Below are 22803 nucleotides of genomic sequence, written 5' to 3'. Positions count from 1 at the left end.
TTATTATGAATAGGCGAGAGAGAAAGCAATGTGGTGCTCCAAGAAATGTTTTTAATATCCCACAGAACATATGTTCAAAAGCAGGAGTTTATACATAATTTGAGGCAAATAACTACTCTGGATGATTCCAAACCAAGGAAATGTCTTCTAAAAAATCTACTCTAGGCCTGGGTATTCAGGTTTGTTGCATCCATAGGCAATCTCAACCCTACAGTGTGTGGGCCATATTGGTTACATGCTAGCAAGAGTAGGCATACTATCACGATGATTTCACAGTCTCCAGAGGCTACAAGGCTTGCTGCAAAGATCCACTGGATAATTCGAAAACTGCCCATAAATTAGCAACCTGATAGCTAGAAACAAATGGCTCTATCTTTCAGACACATTATTTTTCTTTGGTTGCATAATAAGTCACTTCCTTTTCATTAATGACTTACATTTCCAGGTCAGACTTTACAACCCTGAAAATTAGATTCAATTGCCAAGATTTCAGCCCTCCTACAAACTACTAATAAAATTACGTAGCCAACCCAGAGGCAGGATCCTTTCATGAAGCAAAAGAATAAGGGCCCTGTGTGGAGAGAAAGAATGAGAGAGACATTGACCCTGCTGAACGCTCAGACAAGAGAGATTTTTCCCTTTTCCACACCTTAGACTATCTTTTCTCCCATTCTCTGAAACTGTTTTCCTTCCCTCAGCCTACCCAGCACTGTCAGATAGGGACTATGGTTCAATTTGTCTACCAGAAGCTAGGATCCTGGCTAAAACAGTTGCTTGACTTTCTACTACTCCATAATATCATATAGTATCACACTCCCGAGCTGAGCTTGGCTTTTTCAGTTGCAGTACTCTCATGTTTTTATATTTACACTAAGGTTTTCCTTCTTTTGAAACCCTCTCCACCCTCTAAATTTACATGTAGTTTATGTGCAGTCTGGCCCTCATTTTCAAGATTGTCCTTGATGGTATTACTTATCCTGCGTGTAAATATTTGCTGAGGGGTAGCATTTGTTGACTTCCATGGGACTTATACAAGTTCCCGTATGATGCCCAGGATGGATTAAGACTCTGTTACTTGAAACTCTGAAAAGAAAGATTTAAGAAACTTTTTAGTGTATAAGCATATATCACATGTTTTATAAAAAGTAAACCTGTGTCTCCAGTCAGAAAGGTGCAGTCCTTTTTTGAAATATGAATGCAATTCTTTGTCCATTTAGACCACAGAAGGAATCCAGGTGAATGGAAGCCATTTATTCCAATGGATAAAACTAGGAATGAATAAAAAAATGGTAACAAGGAACAAGTAGGTCAAAACTGTTCTTAAAAATTATCAATATTTTTTCAATGTACCACAGGCACTACTAAGAAAGGAGGTAACGTGACAGGAAATTTTTTATTTTGCCTGCACCCCGTAGTCATAATCAAGTCTGTCATCATTCTGGACTGTGTTTAAAGAGCTCTTTTACCCCTGATACATATTATCCAAGTCTATAACTCTTTCTCCCAATACCTCACTCCTTCCTCTCCAATCGAACCCCATTGGATTTAAGCGGATTTCAGCTTCATTACAGAAAAGCTTATAAATGGTTACAGCTGTCTAAGAGGAAAAGGGTTGCATTAACAGCAGTGAGCATCCCAGTAAAGAATGAATGACTACTTATAATGGTGATGTTGGAGAGATTTGTTTACGAGTTTGACTTACCCTTCTATAATTCCAAAATTCCATTATTATGCCTTAGAAGATGAGTAATCTACATTATAATGTCGAACCAGTCTAGAATTGAAGATTTTTATATAACTGTGTTACCAACAATATTCCAGCAGCTAATTTACTGGCATTAAGAAGACCTTATTTCCATAAAACAGTCTTCCGATCCTACTCAATAAATAATTACTGACCACATACCAATTTACACAACAAGAGAATAATAGAAACCTATTATATAAAGCAAACCAGTAACATAGAGATGAAGTTAAAATAATTTCACTCAGAGAAATATAAATGTTAGATTAATTTTCTTCCCACAAGGCGCCAGGGACAGAATTTAATTTATATTTTGATGCCCTCTTTTCTCCAGGTCTCCTTTTGAATTGCTGTTTCATTTTCTATACCTTCATACCAAGATTTTCAAACAGGTCTCTGCATCATATTTCAGAATGTATTGTCTAATTGTATGCTTTCTTAGTAAACTAGCAGCCACTTACAGAATTATTTTAGTGCCTCAAAGCAAAATTCTATAGCAAGCTTAATGTAACTCTCCTGATACCTGGAATCCTCTCAGGCCCAACCAACCTCCCCCAAAAGCCCTTCCAATTGGAAAACATGGTTAGTACAAAATTTCTCCATATTGCCTGTGGGAAACAATACTGATGTGCTATCACAGAGGGAAAATTTTGCAACAAGAGGTACTGGAATTACACTTTTACTTTAGGAGAGTGTGAAACTTACTTATTCAAGGAGTCTTACTGTAGGTTATCATTTCAGCTTATTGCTGACATCTGACATTCAGGTTTCTTTTATCCAGGGTTCTGAACATTTGACGTATCATGTGTGGAGGGATGAGAACGCATATTCTCTTGGATAGGAATCGCATCGTGTAACATTAAGAGACTTCAGTTACTCTCGGTAAAATCAGAAGAATAATTCTGGCAATACTTTTGTTTCTTATATGTGTTTAATCTATTACAGCTAGATTAGTAATATTTGTTTCCAACAGGGGTTGCTTTCACCCAGTGGCTATCAGATGCGCGACCTAGACAAGTTCATCATCGTGTGAAGTATGTAACGAAGAAATAACAAAGCACAAATGTTTTTCTTTTCTGCTTCGTTTCAAGAGTTAGGAAAATTTGCCAGAAGTAGATTTATGTTAACTCTATCTATTCCTTGATATTTTAAAAAATAAGCGAAGTGGGAGGTATCTCGCAGTTTAGTAGGATTGCAAGGAAAATGTAGTCTCTTCTCCGTGTTTCGTCAGCAATCGGAATTCTTATTTCATATTTTGTACAAGTTTTAAATCTATCCAACATCTGTTTTTGATCAACAGCCATTACTGCCTTAAAATTATCAAACTTACATCTACATTTGTTCCTGGTGAAAAATAATAACCTTTCAGTTCTGATGTGAACTAAATGTGATAAGATGTAATAAGATCAAACAATGATCTCATTGAGCACAGGGACATATACTCTGAAAGGGATGAATGGCAGAATATTCCTTAAAACCCAGACAAAAGCATTTTCCATAAACCCCTCCAACTTACAAAAGAATAAAACTGAAATATGAACATGCAAGGAGTCAGCTATTAAGGGGAAATATAAATTATTTAAAAATAAAAATAGATATCTTCTTCAGAATGAGAAGTAAAAGATGCTTGATGTGTTCAGTAAACATAACAAAAGTGCATTTTAGCTGCCAAATTGAAGTTGCTGATGTTTTTTGGAGAGAGCTCAGATTCCCAGGTTATACAGTGCTCCCTCCCACGACTCTGACATGTATATAAACTCTGAGCTCTCCAAAGCCCACTGCCAGTTCTCTTCGTGGACTAACTGTAACGGAGAGACTAAAGATGATTCCTTTCTTACCCATATTTTCTCTACTCTTGCTGGTTGTTGTTAACTCTGCAAATGCCAATGGCCATTATGACAAGATCTTGGCTCATAGCCGAATCAGGGGCCGGGATCAGGGGTAAGTCAGTAGTTCATTTTTATAATTTTTTTTTCTTAGCTTGTTTTATGTGTAAGTATACATAAAGTTCCTTATATATGCCTCAGGTTTTTTTTTTTTTATTTACTAAAAAGTAACAATAAAAATGAGTATTCTGTGATTTATAAATGTGTTTTCAACTTTAAAAATTTCTGTCAAGGTAATTTTCATGTAATTGCTTTTTATGAAGCATTACATAATTTTAATCTAATTGACAACATTTAACGGGACATTTATTTATTATTTTATTTATTTGTATTTTTATTTCCTTCCAAAAACCTGAAATGAGGTTTCCAAAATTAAAAATATATATGGTTAGGGTTCTCATTAAGTAAGTTATCTTTGAAATATCTCACATAATGTTAAGGAAATTTTCATTTAAATTATGTATGAAAATAAAATAATGAGTAATAGAACTAGTTCTTTAAATATTTTAAAGCATTTAAGAATGCTTTTAAATTCTGCATTCTGTAAAATTTGCAAAAGTAACATATTTCTTGGAATCAATCCAACTACAACTTAGCATTTTTAAAGTTACCAGGCATAATTTAGTAACTTAACCATTTATAATTTTTTTTTAAATGGATCTTGGCACTCTTCTAATGTCTCAGAGAGATTTTCACAATGCTCAAATGTTCCTTTGCTTTACAGTGCAAATAAAACTTCCATCTCTTTAAGAGAGAAAAACACTTAAAATTCTGGCACAGGATGTTCTGATCTATTTCCACTCAAAGACATAGATTTTCCTTTGTGCAGCCATATTATTCAAGTTAATTTTAATACTTATTTACTTCTGTGATTACTCACCTAGAAAATGACAGAATGCGGTGTTTTTTGACATAGGAAAACTTGTCTCTTTGCTTTCTGATTCCTCACTGTTCCAGAGTCCATTGTTCCAGATTAGAATCCCAAATGAGCACATGTTTGATTTAGGAAGGGTCAGTAGATTATCTTACTACTAGAAATAATAAGACACACATGACAACAAAACTAAGTTGAACTTAGTGCTGCTTGAATATTCCTACTAAATTAACTTTTGAAATGCTGGTGTTCTCTCAAGGATGTATAATTTCCTCTCTCTTTTTTCTCTCCCATAGAATTTAGTTTTTCTAATGATTCAGTATGATTGAATCAAGAAGTAGATTTTTGCAAGACTAGAATCACATCTTTGAAAATTGAGTCCACATGTTAACTTTTTTTCTGAATCATCTGACCTGAAGGTATGAAACACTGGTTGTCGTTGGGACACTGACTCTCTTTCCTTCCCTCTGTCTTCCAGCCCAAATGTCTGTGCCCTTCAACAGATTTTAGGCACCAAAAAGAAATACTTCAGCACTTGTAGGAACTGGTACCAAGGTGCCATCTGTGGAAAGAAAACGTAAGTCTCATCTTTTCCTTAATGTCCCAGTCCCCAAAGCAACACTACGCCTTTCCTTGGACACATGCATCATTTTTCTTGAAAATATTCTCCCAAATTGAAAGCTTTAAAAACAAAATATATATATATCATAAAGGTGAATAAAGGAATTCTCCCTGCATTTCTCCCTCTGCTAGTGCACCTCTCATGAGCCTTGAATCTATGTGTCACAGAGGTCCAAAAGAGGTCGATGGCAATCACATTGCCATGTAATTTGGTATGGAATCAGTGGGAGACTATGGCATTTCTACCCTGGTTTGGCCCTCTTTTTTAGGCAAGACACTTAACCTCTATGCCTCACTTTATAAAAATGGTTTCCTCAGTTTCCTCATTTTATAAAAAAAAAAAAAAAATGGGCCAGAAAAACAAACTGATCTAAAATATCAGGATTTTTGAAGCACTAATTAATGTTTCCCTACAATCACTTGGAAATTATCTGAATTACTCCAGTTTACCTCAAAGTTTTCATCAACACTCGAAGTTGGAAAGAACTTAAGTTTCGTCTCTTCATTTAATCCAATTATTCCATCCCACACTGCCAGATCCCCAGAGGTCCACAAAGGTGGTAAACCCCATCATTGTATTTACTATTTCCATAGCCAAAAAGACAATCACTCTTTACTTAGAAGAAAATATTTTTTATTACTTGGTAAACATGCATAGTGGTTTAATCTATCAATAAACCTTGGTAGGAAAATACAATCCTGAGCATATATACAAGTTGAGAGTTACTCGAGTGGTCTGATTCTTCATTTTAAAAGGAAGGAGCCGAGTCATAGAAAGAGCAAGTTGCTGTATCACAAAGATTAGTGATACCATTCCCGATCAAGAAAAGAGTGCTTCCTATTAATTTGGACTCCACTCTTGATGAAGGATGCCTTGAGAATTAAATATCTGAATGAGAACCTGCTTAGTAGATCATCATTAAACTTTAGGTGGAAGGTTGGGGGATTGCTAAAAACTTCTTCCTAACTTAATAGTATTGGTACAAATACTAAATATGGCATCACTTAACTTCTTGGAGCCTTTGTTTCTTTACCTGTGAATGTCGATTTTATACTTACAGAGTTTCTGGGGGTGGGGGGTGGGTAGAATGATTTGATGATTGTGAAATCGCTAAGTAACTCACAATATCGATTGTCCTTAAGTGTAAAGTACTTTAACAAATGGATATATGTGGGTGGGAAAAGGGGTTGTAACCAGATCCCTACCTAAAATACATAAGATTATCTTTATTTCCAGATAAAAATCACATATTCAATGTATATAACCTTAGCTGGACTCTACTTCCCCATGGTAACTAAGTCTAGGACACCACAGGAGTTTGCTGCCTCTTCCTATTCATTTGCTTAATAGAGTTTCAACTGATTTGATAGAGTTACTTTTTGGCCTGGATCTAATTCCTACTTGTTTGCAGACATCTGCTGGATTTGTGAGTCATTCACACAATTACAATGCAAGTCAGTGATTGCAATGATCTTGGCCATAATGCAGGCTGGGCCCCAGCTGGGAACTCCAAAACTCTGGATTCTCCTTCCTTTGTTCACATTCTTGGTTACCATGAGGCATATTTGGAATGCACACCAACTACATAAGAAAGGACCTGCTGTCTGAAATATTCAGGGGATATCTTTACTGCATTCTTCCTGAAAGTTAGGAAAGTATGATGTAATCTCACTTTAACCATCTAAACATGGTTAGAGATGCCAAGGCTTGTGCCAAGGTCATGCCAACATTCTTTCTTGCTCTCCATTAAAAAAAAAAAAGAAAATCCTGTTTCGAAGCCTGGCTTTTTATCAGAAACATAACAGTGTCTCCTTTGTTATACTATATTAGCTTTTTTCCCCCAAGTAGCTTCATTTTCACAACCATATTTACATTTGTGCTCTGAAATAAATATAAATGCTAGCTGCTAGCTTCAAATAATCAAATAAATCAATAACATTGACAAGAGGAATGTCTGTTTTGCCATCTGCTTGCAGCTGCTAAAATTTCCAGAGGCATCTTTAGGACTCTTTGTATCAGTTGACAGAAATGCTTGTCTTCTCATTGAACAGTTGCTTTGCAGATTTGAAGGAAATAATTGGGCAGGTCTAATGATAAACATGAATTTCCCAAGTTTAAGATATTTTCCATAACATATATTGGCTGAATAACATAGTGTTTTGTAGTCTTCCTTTCAGCTTCCATTTTCATGAGATTTTTAGATACTATTCAGAAAATGAGGATAGATTTTCCACTTTCAGAGATGTGCACAGTTATGATTCTTTTTTACTCTTGTTTCATTCTACCAACCATGTGAGAGATTTAAGTTTTGTATAGAATAAATGATCTCCTGAAAAAACCTACTTTTTTGTTTTTAAAATATCAACTCACATAACCATATTGTTCAACTATCAGTTTAAATTGCAACTGATTATTTTGGAATTTTGTTCCATCTGGTGAACTGTCTATGGTAAGGCTAATCTTTGGTTCATATTAGCAAGTGTTATAGAAATTTTTGTTACTTTAACAATTTCCTCTTCTATTCACTATTTTACGTCAAGTCCTGTACTATCAATATTGGACCAATAAATATGTGTCTCAGTTTTTTAATCATGTATAATATATGCTAAAGCTAACGTGGAAACATTCTGAATCAGTCCTTTGGCATCCAAGTATTCAAATTTATTTATATGGGGATGTTAGTGAATAAATTATTTCAGAGGCCATGCTAGGAATTGCCTAAGGTTCCCATATTGTTTCCATATGTTTCTAATACCAACTATTCTTGAAATTATTTTGAAATTGAAGAACAATTTGAAATTGGCATTACCCACTTAAATTTGTCCATGTTTTATCTGTCAACTATCTTTAAGTTAATATTCCATGCCAGAAACATTTCTTTCATTTGTGTTTCATATTTTACTGCATATATGGGTATGAATAAATGTTACATTGTACTTTTTAAATTGACATCAAGAAAATAGAGAAATAGGATTCTTTTTTAAAAAAAAACTTTTTTTAACATTTATTTATTTTTGGGACAGAGAGAGACAGAGCATGAACGGGGGAGGGGCCGAGAGAGAGGGAGACACAGAATCTGAAACAGGCTCCAGGCTCTGAGCCATCAGCCCAGAGCCCGATGCGGGGCTCGAACTCACGAACCGCGAGATCGTGACCTGAGCTGAAGTCGGACGCTTAACCAACTGAGCCACCCAGGCACTCCTGAGAAATAGGATTCTAAGATGACAAACAGGGCCACAAATCATGGATAATCACTTAATGGACCTGGCTTCAATTTGAAAAGCTTATTTACTTTTTAAGCTATATAAGATAATTTCTTATATCATTAATATTCTCCTGTTTTCTTTTATTGTAATTTCTATCATTCTAAGAAAATATGACCTTTCTCTTAAATATATTCTTTCATTTACTCATACTTCTTGAGTACAATTATCACAACTAGAAAAAAGCCAAAATAAAATATCTGAACTAGTTAATGCATGCTTAATTACTAAATTGCAAGATAACCAGCTTATAAGTAATTATTTTAAATTGCATGACATGGAATTTATCAATTAAAAATTACAAAATGGTCTATATCTCCTCTTCAGTGATAATATTCCCCCATTTCCAATTTTTGTTTTGTGCATTCACCTTCATATTTCTATTGAGAGGAAACAGAGAATTATGTAAAATTTTAATTAAAAATATTACTGGGTGCCTGGGTGGCTCAGTCAGTTGAGGGTCTGACTTTGGCTCAGGTCATAATCTCACGGTTCGTGAGTTCGAGCCCCATGTCCGCTCGGTGCTCACAGCTCACAGCTCACAGAGCCTGGAGCCTGCTTCCGATTCTCTCTCCCTCCCTCTCTGCTCCTCCCCCACTCGTGCTCTGTTTCTCACTCTCTCTCAAAAATAATAATAAATAAAAATATTTTAAAAAATATATTACCTATGCTAGAATCTGAAGAACACCAGAAAATGTCAAATGGAGTTTGATAAAATGAAGATCAGGATAATATTTTTAATAAAGTAAAAAAATAAAAGAAATTAGATAGATGATTTCAGGTTACTATTTTCCCACAAAATATAGTAATTTATACAAAGTTGATTTGGATACATCTTTGCTGAATTTTCTAGTTTGTTGCCTTAATTATGCCTTATATAATTTAATACACTTTGTTAACTATGAACAGAATAGCATTTTCTTGAATATTGTATTGTCTTTGAAAACAATACAATACATTGGATTAAATAAATTAAGGACTGTATTTAGTATGATCAAACTAATTACTGGCAATTCAAATGTAAAATAGCATTATTTTAGTTAGCAGTAGAATAGCTTTTATTGATTGAAAGGGGTTAATATATTTCCCGATGTTTCTAGTTTCTAATAACCTTATACTAATAAACATTTCTGACCATGTATAGTTTACGAAATGATTCCCAACGCATCATTTTATTCGAGACTCACAACTAGCTTGTGAGTAGGTGTCAGGGATACTATATCCATGTTAAATAGTTGGAGAAACTGACACTTGAATTTGTTAAATTACTTGCTCAAAGTCATACATCCACCAAGTATAGAACTGGGAACCATAAACCCCATTTTTCTGCCTCAAGATCCTGGAACTTTTCTATAATGCCATGACGTTGTATAGAGAAATCAAAGTAATGTAAATAACTTGATATCAGGAAATAAACAATTCTAGAGTCTCAAAAATCATCACAGTAAGTGGTATGTTTCTGCTAAGATTATAACAAAATGAATTCTATGTAGTTTCCCATTTTAATATTAATTTTTTTCTGACCTACAGGACAGTGTTATATGAATGTTGCCCTGGTTATATGAGGATGGAAGGAATGAAAGGCTGCCCAGCAGGTAAAATTTCAATTACTGAAATAAATGAGGAGCTTGTCTTGTGTGAAGAAAGAGATTTGAGGTAGCTTAGCCTGTAGAGAACCCAATTTTGTGTATGAGTGCATGTGCGTGTGTGTATGTGTGTGTATTTAGCACCATAATAAATCCAAGATAAACCACCAATATCTTTGTGTTAATCATGAATTTGTCATGGTGATAAAGCATTAAAACCTACTGCTCATGCATTGAATGTTGGACCAGACAATAGGAGCTTGGTCGTAACTTCAAATTAGTTCAATTTTCCTTCAAGAATGAAAATCCTCTCTACAAAATCCTTGTCTTTGAATTTGTTTACAAACATGGAGTGGACTAGTTGGAAAGGCATAATCTCTAATTGAACAGCTCTGATCTTATAACATCCCTCATATTGAAAGCTGGTTTCCTATAACTGCCAACTGGAGAAAAAAGTTAATCTATTTCCTCTTTGAAACAACTTTGAAAAAACGTTCATATATTTAATACCAACCATCACATACTTCCTCCACTATCTTCCTTTCCCCAACAGACTCTTCTCTTCTCTGGGCTAAGCATCCCCAGTTCTTCTAATATAACATAAACTTTGGAGCTGTCACCATCATGGACACCAACACATAAAAAGCCTCTAGTCCAGTCATCTTTTTTCTGAATCTGATCCCAGACTGGTGTCTGCAATCTATGTGGGTCCCAGCATCTGAGAGAATATCATCAAGACAAATTCTTCACTTTTGGGGGCCCCTGAACTTTGGTTACTGTCATTGGTAACCACATGCTATCATCAGCTCCTAATGAATTTATGATCAGTTAAAAATTGATTACAGTTCTTTCTATTGAGTTGGGTATTTCTCTAGGATTTGTTTTTCAACTTCAAGTCTGGCCTGACTATGAATACTATCAAGTCAGCTCTTTTTCTAGGATTTATATTTTCAGCTTGGGCGTAAAGATATACATGGAACTCTGTTACATTTAACTTGTTAATCTTGACTCATTTTCCTCATCCTTTTGGGGTCTTTTAAATTCTGATTTTATAATTTGATTATTAATTGTGTCACCCAGTCTTGATATATTCACAAATGTAATAACCACTTCTCCTATGGTATTATTCAAATAAGATAGGGTCAAAAAATGAATAAATAGGCTGTACCAACTTTCAGGCTGATATTCATATATTAATATTTCTTCTGAAGTTCAGGAAAAATACTCTGTAAGTGTTAGATACTTCCATCTATTTCCTTCCTGAAATTATGCTGAAAAGAAGCAGGTCTACGTATTTCTTTTAGAAATCCAAATCTATAAAAATTAATAACCCAATACCTAACAATATTATACCATTTAAGAGCCTTAAGCCAACATAAAAGAAAATATTACCTTTGGCCATTCTTTTAATGAGAAGTGAAGAGCATATTCTTCTGTTCAGTGAATCAGAAATATTTATTGATACTTATAATTGAACTATTATTGACATAAGAGGAGTCAAACCTACATAGAGTAAGTGTTATACCAAGATGATAATTTAAAATTCATTTTCCCTCAACATGAAAGATATATGAAATAATAGTTTTCAGTGGTGTTTTATCATCTAGCACTCCAGTGACAATCTTTGTATAAAACTGATCATTCATGCAGAGAATTTTATTGCTAAAATTTTCAGTTAAATGTATTGAGGAACTTAGTATAAAGTTCAAATGATTGTGAAATAATATTCTTGAAATATTATTCTAAGACCTTGATTTCTTGATTATTTCAGTTATGCCTATTGACCATGTTTACGGCACTCTGGGCATCGTGGGAGCCACCACAACACAACGCTATTCTGATGTCTCAAGACTGAGGGAAGAGATTGAAGGAAAGGGATCATTTACTTATTTTGCACCGAGTAATGAGGCTTGGGACAACTTGGATTCTGTAATTCACTATTTTTATTAATATAATTATTTTTATTGTAGTTATTCCATTTGAATGGATTTATTAACTTGGAAATTAATAGAAATTTTATATCTTTTTATAATAGATACATGAGGATACATAAAAGGATGAGTTACTAAATGTAAGGAGTAAAGTATTTTAATACATCCATAAGTGGAATAACTTACCCAGTAGGTTCATAGACCAATTAAGAAAGGGAAAACCAAGAGTGGACTGAACTGGTGTTTGTCATCATTCTATTTTACTCCTATCCTCTTTCTTTTTTGATGGGAAGAGATTTATTGAGTTTTAGATGACATATCTAATAGAACAGTAAGTTAAGAAGCCTAGTGGAATTTAAAATTTATTATAAAGGCATATTCTAGAGATGCAATTAATTACTTTTAATTATATGTAAATATATATGGCTGCTTAGACATTGACATATGTATATATGTGTAGGAATATTTAAATGAAATATTGTAAATAATGCATTTGATTTTCACATTTTTTGTGCATAATCTGCTTTATAATACACTAAATTTCTAATCTGTAAAATTAGTATGGAAATATATTTCTACTTTCTATTTGATATGAAGTTGAATTGATAATTACCACTAGAGTCAAATATTTAGTAAAACTTAGGCAGATTCTTCTAGATATTATCTTGCTACATTAACTGTATGTTTAATTGCTTGTGATATGGAACTCTCTCTTCTGGTTGTCTTTGACCTCATCTCTTAACCACCCTTCTGGTTCTTTTTGCTGACTCCTCTTCTTCCTTCCTTAAGAATGGGTCTTATTAAAGTCTCTACTAGGAATTAGACTCTGTTCTTTATATATACTTCTGATGACTTCAACTATGACTTTAGCATGTATAACCATGAAATCTGTTTCTGTAGTTGCTCTCCTTGGAAACCCAGGAGAGTATTTCTAATGTCCATTTTAATATCTCCCCTTAGATACACTGCTGCATCTTTAAACAAAAAGGTATCTAAGAGAATGCTATTTTCTTTCTTCACATAAACATTTGCTTTTCTTCTGGCTTCCCCCAGTCTCCCCCCCATAATTGGGAGTATCAGTCTTAGTATTCAGGCTTGAAAATTGTTAGTCATCTTATTTCTGTTCTAATTCTTACAAACTATTATTAGTTACCTATATCTCAGGTTTCATCCTCCTAATTGATACCTCCTTTTTGCTATGCATTATCACTATATTAACCTTCCTAAAGCCCAGTTTAAACATTATATTCCATGCCACAAAAATCTTCGGTGGCCCTTTGTTGCCATTTTAGTTTATACTTTAGTCAGGCATTAAAGTCTTCCACATTATTGTCCCACATACTTTTCTAAAATTCTTTCTTAATATTATCTAAGAAAGATAAAAGTATGTGCTAACCAAACTGGACAACATCTGCTCTCCCAACTTTTACCCTGTGTCAGCAACTGGACTTAGAATGATCACCACCATTCTTACCCTGTCTACCCTTCAAGATCCATTACCAAGCCTTGAATAGCTGCTTTTCCTCATTTGACCCCTAGCAGCATTTTTTTCTCCTTCTATTCTTTGTATTACTATGTTTTTTTTTTTAACATTTATTTATTTTCAAGAGACAGAGGGAGACAGAGTGTGAGTGGGGGAGGGGCAGAGAGAGAGGGAGACACAGAATCATAAGCGGGCTCCAGGCTCTGAGCTGTCAGCGCAGAGCCCAATGTGGGGCTCGAACCCACTAACCATGAGATCATGACCTGAGCTGAAGTCAGACGCTTAACCAACTGGGGCAGGCGCCCCTTACTATGTTTATTTTTAACTGCCCCTAAATCATAAGTACCTTAAAGATAGAGACTTTCCCATAGAGCCATATACAGTATCATGTAATATAGGATATACATATGTTACACATATATAGCATATATATTGGATTAAAAAAAAGGTACAGTATGGTTGAATTCTTGAATTTGATATGAAATAAACATAACATCCTCATTAAAATTTAAATGTTGTACAAAAATATAATGCCATTTTTGTTTTGTTTTGTTTACCATTTAAAATATTTCAAATGTCTGATAATTTCATATTGCCCTAAGCCTTTAATTTACATCAAGTTTGTCTCTCCATCAATATCTTTATTTAAAAAAAAAGTTTGTCACTATAAATGTCCAAGCACTCTATCAGATTCAGGAGCCTTAACTCAGTACCTGAATTTACAAAATTACTTAATCAATTGAAATAATATAATTTTAATTATGTTGATTTGATTTGATCATCTGGGAAATGCAATAAGAAAGTAACAAGAGAGTAAGAAATAGTGTGATTATAAGTATTTTAATGATGAACCTCAATAAAATAAACTTCTACTATTTCAATTTTTCCTAGGATATCCGTAGAGGTTTGGAGAGCAATGTAAATGTTGAATTATTGAATGCTTTACATAGCCACATGGTTAATAACAGAATGTTGACCAAGGACTTAAAAAATGGCATGATTATTCCCTCAATGTATAACAATTTGGGACTTTTCATTAACCATTATCCTAATGGGGTAAGTTTCCTTAATAAAAAGTACATTTCTGAGTAATAGCACCCTTAATTTTTTCTATACCTTTTTATAATGTTCACAGACACAGTAAAATGTTAGTGACTGTAAGTACTATATTATGCCTTTCCCCCACATTTATAGCATGTAAATTTCTAATTCAGTGGCTGATTTCTACTAGAGAGTGATTGTGAGGAAGAAATTAAATTCACAGTTGACTGATAGCAGACTTAGATGTTCTTAATAAAGGAGATTTTAGTAGTTGATGTGTTTTAAAAATAACAACCTAAGAAAAAATAGTAAATAAGAGTTTATCAAAGAATAATCACAGAATAAGTATGCCTTTATTCATCCTCTAACTACTGTACTGATTTATGTTCTTGTGTATTTAGAGAAGAGTCTTTGTGGGAAACTTCCAGCAGGGTCATAAGGCTCTTTCAACAAATTTCCAGGGATGAAAAGGGTCAACAGTGAGGCAATAATTAGGAAATCACTGCAATAGAACTGATTATATTTGTTCAATAATTATTTCTCTCTCTCAGAACTTATTTTAGGACCGATAGACTTTTTTTTAAATATAACTCATTGATCTGCATTTGAAATAGTTTATGACTATGTCTGTAAAGGGAAGAGAAGGAAAAAAAGCAATAACTCAAATGAAAAAAAATGCTTTTTTGCCTTAGTTTCTAGATTTGTTGAGTGTAACTGGATAGGGTTTTCAACTGGTCCTATTTCCTCTTAGTTTCTTTTTTAGACAGAAAAATATATGTCTTCATCCTTAACATTTACATTTAGAATGTTGGTTCCTTCATGTTACATTTACTAGCAGAAATTAAAAACAATGGCCTTGCAGTCTCAGTGGTCAATGGATGGCTCTGATTTCTGCACTTGGATTTTCCCAAATAATTATAGGTTGTCACTGTTAACTGCGCTCGAATCATCCATGGGAACCAGATTGCAACAAATGGTGTTGTACATGTCATTGATCGTGTCCTTACACAAATTGGTACCTCAATTCAAGACTTCATTGAAGCAGAAGATGAACTCTCATCTTTTAGAGTAAGTAGAAGAAATAACAGCAGATTGCCTTGGACCATTGAAACATCTTTCTCTCTCAGAGCCGAACCATAAAATGCTATTTTAAAACTCGGGCAGAAATATAACAAATGTGTTTCTTGAAATAAAAAGACTTTTATTTTACACGGAAGAAATCATCTCCTATGGCATAATCATATTTATTTGGACATGACAGATAAAGAATGGTTAGTTATGTGCCCATAGTGTATTTGGTGTATTTAGTATGTGTCCATCTCAGTTTCATGTACTGCTGGATATTGCTACAGTCAAACAAGCATGGGCAGAATTCCCATTATTACAAAAAAAGTTGGAAAGGACATAGTTGGTTGTGTCAAAAAATGTTTTAAAGATCTAGCAAGAACAAACTTCTATAGTTTTCTATACAATCAGCTCCCTGCATCAGCCTAGGTGAAGTGTGTTGTCATTTGCCTTTGGATTTGCAGTGTGCAAGCCTCTAAAAAGCACGTTTGTGTTTCAGGCAGCTGCTATCACATCTGATATTCTGGAGGCCCTTGGAAGAGATGGTCACTTCACTCTCTTTGCTCCCACCAATGAGGCTTTTGAGAAGCTTCCACGAGGCGTCCTAGAAAGGATCATGGGAGACAAAGTGGCTTCTGAAGGTACTAAAAATTTCCTCCTCTTTGAGAACCCTCCCAGAATTCCAAGAAGAAAAGAGAAAAAAAAAAAAAAGATTAAGTCATGCCAAGATTATCAGCTTTTATAAGCAAAGGCAAAGACAAACTTTTGTTCTTAAGGTGGACTCTAAAAATCTTAAAAGAAAACAAAGCCCTTGAAAGAGTAGGCAGAGTAATTAAATAATGAATTTAAAAGATAAGAATATCCTAAAGATCACATTCCTTTTGTACTGCTTTCAAGTAAATAAATAGCAGGCATTAAAAAGGATTTAGCCATTGTTGAAAATAAATATTAGATCATCAAATTTTAATATCATATATGTATTATGCGATGCTTTTCATTTTAAATTTATGCTAAAAGATATCATTGAGTTGAGAAAACTTCATGGTTCTCTTTGGCCATTACTTATTTGATACACAGAATTTGCCTTCTTTCTAATCTCCCTTTCTATTTTCAAATAGATTTTACATTGTGAGTAGTACATTTAACTTAGCCTCTCCCAAAATATATTTTGAATGATTTAAAATGAAAAACTTGGATGATGCAGATATGTATAAAATACAGTTGAGGCATTAAAATTCTTTCAGGTATCTTCCAAGAAATCATCTTCACTTTGTCTATTCTCCAGATGTTTTCTTTAGGGAATGAGTTGTCTTACCCTACTAATCTTCCACTACTAATGTCTTTACAAATTATATGTAGACATTCTGTTATGAGTGGCTAAGGCAAGAGGTTGCTTGGGCACTTGGGAACAGTTATCACAAATAAATACAGGCCTTTTGAAAGGAGCAACTCTTCTTTTTTTTCACATCAGAAATTACTTTCTTATGACAGTGAAAAGTTTCTCTAACACATTTTCTAGTGCTGCACAAATCATTTCACACAACTGATCTCTTCTTCCTACTGAGCTGAGCTATTTCTATTGTATAGTTAATGGAAGAAGCTTTCCTAGAACACAAACAAAATTTAAAAATCTTCAGTCAATACTTAGGTCTTATATGTATTTTATTTTTTAGGAATAATTAGTTCCACAGTGAAACACATCTTTTAAGGGTTAAGTGCAGTTTCTCTTGATCTAAAAACTTGCTGTTTTTAATTTATTCTCCAGCCCTCATGAAGTACCACCTTTTGAACACCCTCCAGTGTTCTGAGGCAATTATGGGAGGAGCAGTCTTTGAGACTCTGGAAGGAAACACCATTGAGATAGGATGTGACGGTGACAGTATAACAGTAAATGGAATCAAAATGGTGAACAAAAAAGATATCGTGACAAATAATGGTGTTATCCATTTGATTGATCAGGTCCTAATTCCTGATTCTGGTGAGCAACAGTTTCATATTCTTCTACCTACTACTGTTTACCAATTATGATGCCTCAAGAATAAGTCTATGAAAAATGAATGTGTAGTATAAGGAATGGTATGTGAAGCACAGATACAAAATAGTGAACTGAGTACTAAAATAGGTAGCTTGTTAATCACAGGCATTCCATGCATGGAACATCAGCTTCCCAGAGTTTCTAACACTTCATAATTTATCAAGGTTCTCAAAGTACCATGGTTTTTCCTGAAAACAGAGGGAAAGATATAACCAAATGGTCAGCTTTGGATAAATGAAAGAACTATGTCATTCGCAACAGCAGAGAGAGGAGGAAGATGAGGAATAGAGAATTAAAGACAATGAAAAGTAAGAAGCCAGAAAGATATTTTCTTTTTGAAATTTTCTGAATCAACCCCAAAAAAGGGAATCTGGAACTATTACTAGGGAAGGGCAGACTATCTTATCACATTGTGATTGCAGTAAATAGCTTATAGAAAACAGCCAAGAATTGATTTACTGACTTCAGAATGATGATAATAACAATGATGACGTTGTTGGGATGGTGATGGTTTCCTTTACAGCTAAACAAGTTATTGAGCTGGCTGGAAATCAGCAAACCACTTTCACAGACCTCGTGGCCCAACTAGGCTTGGCATCTGCTTTGCGGCCAGATGGAGAATATACTTTGCTGGCCCCTGTGAATAATGCGTTTTCAGGTATGTACTGGATACTGTCATTCCTACTCTCCCACCACCCCCCACCAACCTTCACACACTATTTTTCTTCACCATGATTGTCTGCGTTAAGGAATAACAGACATTCTACAAGGTGCTGATTATTACTTTATTGACTACACATCATTAGCACTATGTCGTCTCTGTTAAAATGTCCTTCATTTCAAAACATTTCATTAGAATAGATAATAGCCTACAGGGAGTGAAAGTTTTTGATAAAGGATGTTCAGTTATTCTATGACTCTAATCATGTTTCCAGCACACTTAAGGTATGTATTAATAGATCTTAAGAAAAATAAATCTGATTTGTTTATTTAACACCAACATAATATTTAAGAAAAAATAAGTATATTTTCCATCTCAAAATTTGATGTGAGGTGTCAAATTATAAATAAATAAAAGCAAGAGACTATTTATTATCACTTTCATATTATGATGCAAACTATAATTATAAGTATTTTATCTAAGAGCTGCTAATCAAGGATGGTGTTTACATTAATGCAACCTGCCACTTTTTCCAGAAAAGTGATTTCATAAAGATGTATTTAAATTATCGGGGCGCCTGGGTGGCGCAGTCGGTTGAGCATCCGACTTCAGCCAGGTCACGATCTTGCAGTCCGTGAGTTCAAGCCCCGCGTCAGGATCTGGGCTGATGGCTCAGAGCCTGGAGCCTGTTTCCAATTCTGTGTCTCCCTCTCTCTCTGCCCCTCCCCCATTCATGCTCTGTCTCTCTCTGTCCCAAAAATAAATAAACGTTGAAAAAAAATTAAAAAAAATTATAAGGCAAAATTGAGTAGTTAAAAAACAAGCATTATTTTTTTTTAATTTTTTTTCAACGTTTTTTATTTATTTTTGGGACAGAGAGAGACAGAGCATGAACAGGGGAGGGGCAGAGAGAAAGAGGGAGACACAGAATTGGAAACAGGCTCCAGGCTCCGAGCCATCAGCCCAGAGCCTGACGCGGGGCTCGAACTCACGGACCGCGAGATCGTGACCTGGCTGAAGTCGGACGCTTAACCGACTGCGCCACCCAGGCGCCCCAAGCATTATTTTTAAAATATTTTTTGAAATGCTAAATTGTGGTACATAGTGTTATTAACAAAAAATTCAAATTCCTAGAAATACTATTATTCCTCTTTGTAATAACTATATCCACATGTGTTGACATTAACCCACATTTAAGAGAGTGTATGTATTTTGATTTTCTCTTCAGAGGTAAATATAAATTTATAAATGATTCATCCATAGTCTTTCATGTGATTAATGTATATCAAATTCTCAGAAAAAATCTTGGCCAATATTAGAGCTTACCTTTTGCCAATGACCACACAACACTATGTAGCCCTTACAGAGATGGAGTCCATCGTTTGGACTCCTCCGAATGATGTTATCAAGTCAATGTTATCATCAAATGATATTCATTTGATGGAATATCTCACAGAGTTCCTAATTGGTGCATAGAATTCATAGCCTTGAGCAGTTAGTTGACTCATATACGGTTTGAACGCAGAATCCACAATATGGATAGTATTAGGGATTTCCCATTTTCATGATTTTCTCTTACCAGGAGGAATTTTAATGCTTTCTAATTAATCCTTGTCCTCGTGAATTTATTTATAGATGATACTCTGAGCATGGATCAGCGGCTTCTTAAATTAATTCTGCAGAATCACATACTGAAAGTAAAAGTTGGGCTTAATGAGCTTTACAATGGACAAAAACTTGAAACCATTGGAGGCAAACAGCTCAGAGTCTTTGTCTATCGAACAGTAAGTAAATCAGGAAAATATAAGACATCCACATTGGCCTAAATGTCAAATGACATGTCCTTGTCTAAGAATGGTGTTATAATGAATGTTTCCAGAACTTTATTAATGTGGTTTTATAATAGTAAATATTCAGAGGAGGATCAGGGAACTGAGTAATGTATGAAAAGACTGTGAGCAAAGGACACAAAAAGTGCAATGTAATAATAAATCAGATAATTTGAGTTTGTTTCATTGTAAATAACTTTATGTTCTAAGGCATTTATTATTTCAATTCTAGAAATCACTAAAAGTTCTCTAAAGCAAGCTTTTGATTTATGAAGTCTTGTGCAGTTTACAAGGTAATTTTTTATAGACACATAAAGATCTCTGATGTCTATAAAATGGCTCTGACATATTTTTTCTGAGGGAAAATTTCTAGAAAGTATTACTAATGAAGATTACAATTCAACTAGCAGTGCTGTTCAATTTCTGTCCAGGTAACAAATGCATCTACAGCTCAAAGGTTTCATAGGAAGTGAAGCATTACCTGATAGGGCGCACAGCAGCTGCTCACTATGGCTCCACAATTCCATGACACATATTTTACAGGCTGCAGAAAATGGGCTGCATATACATATATTTGTTCAAAAACACTACAAAATAAATCGATAGGGACTCGCAGTCAGGAAAATATAATAAATATTTGTGAAGATCACAAAAGGCACTGAAGTCAGGAATAAAGAAGGTCCTAAAGAGTTAAAGGACAAAAGTTTCTTAAAGGGGGTGTGGAAGAATGGTTAGAACCTGGAGAAGAATGATGAAAGATGTAGGCATGGAATTCTATGGAATTTTTGTTACTTCCTGATGAAACTATTTCCTGGTGAATTTTTGTTATTTCCCGATGATGATACATAGAGTAGCCTAGCTAGTAACTGACCAAATAAGAAGTGTGAGATCAGATTGTACCAGACCATAAAAACAGAACTGAGATGCTGTTTCTTCCAGTCACAGAGGTCAGAAGACCTCTTAGAAGAGTCATTCCAGAAACTCAACTATGCAACTACTTCCACTTAGGACATCTCGATTAAGGACATGTACAGCTGTGTCTTTCTTTTTTTTTGCTAGGCTGTCTGCATTGAAAATTCATGCATGGTGAGAGGAAGCAAACAAGGAAGAAATGGTGCCATTCACATATTCCGAGAGATCATCAAACCAGCAGAGAAATCCCTCCATGAAAAACTAAAACAAGATAAACGCTTTAGGTAAGCCTATTAGTTTCATTTATACACACACACACACACACACACACACACACACACACAGAGCAAGAACTATTAACATAGTTTTGTTTCATAGTATTCCAAAAGGCATTCAGTATTCAATCATACTGAACGTAGAATTTACAGTAAGAAGTCCATGCAAATGTTTTCAAAACTGAAATATGTTAACACTATTTTACTTCCTAGTTCACCATAATATGATTTGGTGAGTGAAATAATTTAATAGATGGACTTCTTCCTTGCAAATTTTTTTGTATTTAAGTTTTTTAATGTTTTTTTTTAATTTTTTTTAATGTTTATTTATTTTTGAGACAGAGAGAGACAGAGCATGAACGGGGGAGGGTCAGAGAGAGAGGGAGACACAGAATCTGAAGCAGTCTCCAGGCTCTGAGCTGTCAGCACAGAGCCCGACGCGGGGCTTGAACTCACGGACTGCGAGATCATGACCTGAGCCGAAGTTGTCCGCTTAACCAACTGAGCCACCCAGGCGCCCCAAGTTTTTAAATGTTAAAATCATTAATAATTATTAATAATTAAAATAATACATATTTCATTAATAAGTATTTTATTAATAAACATTAAATATTTAATTTTTAAAAATGATATTATATACTAGCCAAGACTAGTTTGTAGAATTTTAAATGAAAACTACACGCTTCTTTTTTGTTATAAAGTGTGACCTTATTAAGTTTTATAGGATAAAAACCACGTTTAGGAAATTAAACAAAATTTTTTTTTAATGTTTATGCATTTTTGAGAGAGGGAGAGGGAGAGAGAAAGAGAACATGAATAGGGTTGGGGGAGAGAAAGAGGGAGACACAGAACTCGAAGCAGATTCCAGGCTCTGCACTGTCAGCACAGAGCCTGACATGGGGCTCAAACCCACGAACTGTGAGATCATGACCTGAACCAAATTTGGAAGGTTAACTGACTGAGCCACTCAGGCATTCCCCGAGTTTAGGAAATTTTAAAAACCATATGTATATTTAAATAATTTCCCCCTGGTTAAACTTTCTTAACAGGTAAACTGCATCTGAACTATGAAAATGTATAGGGGCGCCTGGGTGGCTCAGTCGGTTGGGCGGCCGACTTCGGCTCAGGTCATGATCTCGCGATCCGCGGGTTTGAGCCCCACGCTGGGCTCTGTGCTGACAGCTCGGAGCCTGGAGCCTGTTTCAGATTCTGTGTCTCCCTCTCTCTGCCCCTCCCCCGTTCATGTTCTGTCTCTCTCTGTCTCAAAAATAAATAAACGTTAAAAAAAATGTATGAACACTTTCTCATGCTTTCCAGAATATATGGATGCTCTTTTATTCCATGTATTGTGGGTGAGCATACCTAAATTTAAATCTAACAGAATAAATATACATATCTTTCCTGCTTAGCATTTTCCTCAGCCTACTTGAAGCCGCAGACCTGAAAGAGCTCCTGACACAACCTGGGGATTGGACCTTATTTGTCCCAACCAATGATGCCTTTAAGGGAATGACAAATGAAGAAAAAGAAATTCTGATTCGTGAGTAAAAGTGGATACCAGATATTTGTCCTTTGTGTTCAGGATCTCATTTCTTC

General features: G+C 34.7%; 1 protein-coding gene and 1 long non-coding RNA gene across 8 annotated transcripts in view; one reads left to right on the top strand and one right to left on the bottom strand.

The window, feature by feature from the left end:
* Positions 1 to 31: 31 nt before the first annotated feature.
* Positions 32 to 6845, bottom strand: LOC109497540. The gene is made up of 2 exons (XR_002153811.3): positions 4511 to 6845; positions 32 to 1083 (listed from the first exon to the last, which is right to left on the bottom strand). It is a non-coding gene; the product is annotated as an uncharacterized LOC109497540 (long non-coding RNA).
* Positions 3511 to 22803, top strand: part of POSTN (periostin) — a 36465-nt gene continuing 17172 nt past the window's right edge. For all 7 annotated transcript variants that reach the window (XM_011285062.4, XM_011285038.4, XM_011285020.4 and 4 more), the window contains exons 1-12: positions 3511 to 3685; positions 4983 to 5081; positions 9920 to 9984; positions 11747 to 11904; positions 14281 to 14445; positions 15352 to 15498; positions 15995 to 16136; positions 17261 to 17473; positions 18054 to 18188; positions 19827 to 19975; positions 21080 to 21216; positions 22617 to 22747. In XM_011285062.4, the coding sequence (XP_011283364.1) occupies positions 3567 to 3685; positions 4983 to 5081; positions 9920 to 9984; positions 11747 to 11904; positions 14281 to 14445; positions 15352 to 15498; positions 15995 to 16136; positions 17261 to 17473; positions 18054 to 18188; positions 19827 to 19975; positions 21080 to 21216; positions 22617 to 22747 (1660 nt within the window). In that variant the 5' untranslated portion in view covers positions 3511 to 3566. The remainder of the gene's footprint in view (positions 3686 to 4982; positions 5082 to 9919; positions 9985 to 11746; positions 11905 to 14280; positions 14446 to 15351; positions 15499 to 15994; positions 16137 to 17260; positions 17474 to 18053; positions 18189 to 19826; positions 19976 to 21079; positions 21217 to 22616; positions 22748 to 22803) is intronic.

This window comes from Felis catus, chromosome A1, assembly GCF_018350175.1.
Source record: "Felis catus isolate Fca126 chromosome A1, F.catus_Fca126_mat1.0, whole genome shotgun sequence".
NCBI lineage: Eukaryota > Metazoa > Chordata > Mammalia > Carnivora > Felidae > Felis > Felis catus.
This window is presented reverse-complemented; position numbering and strand designations above follow the sequence as displayed.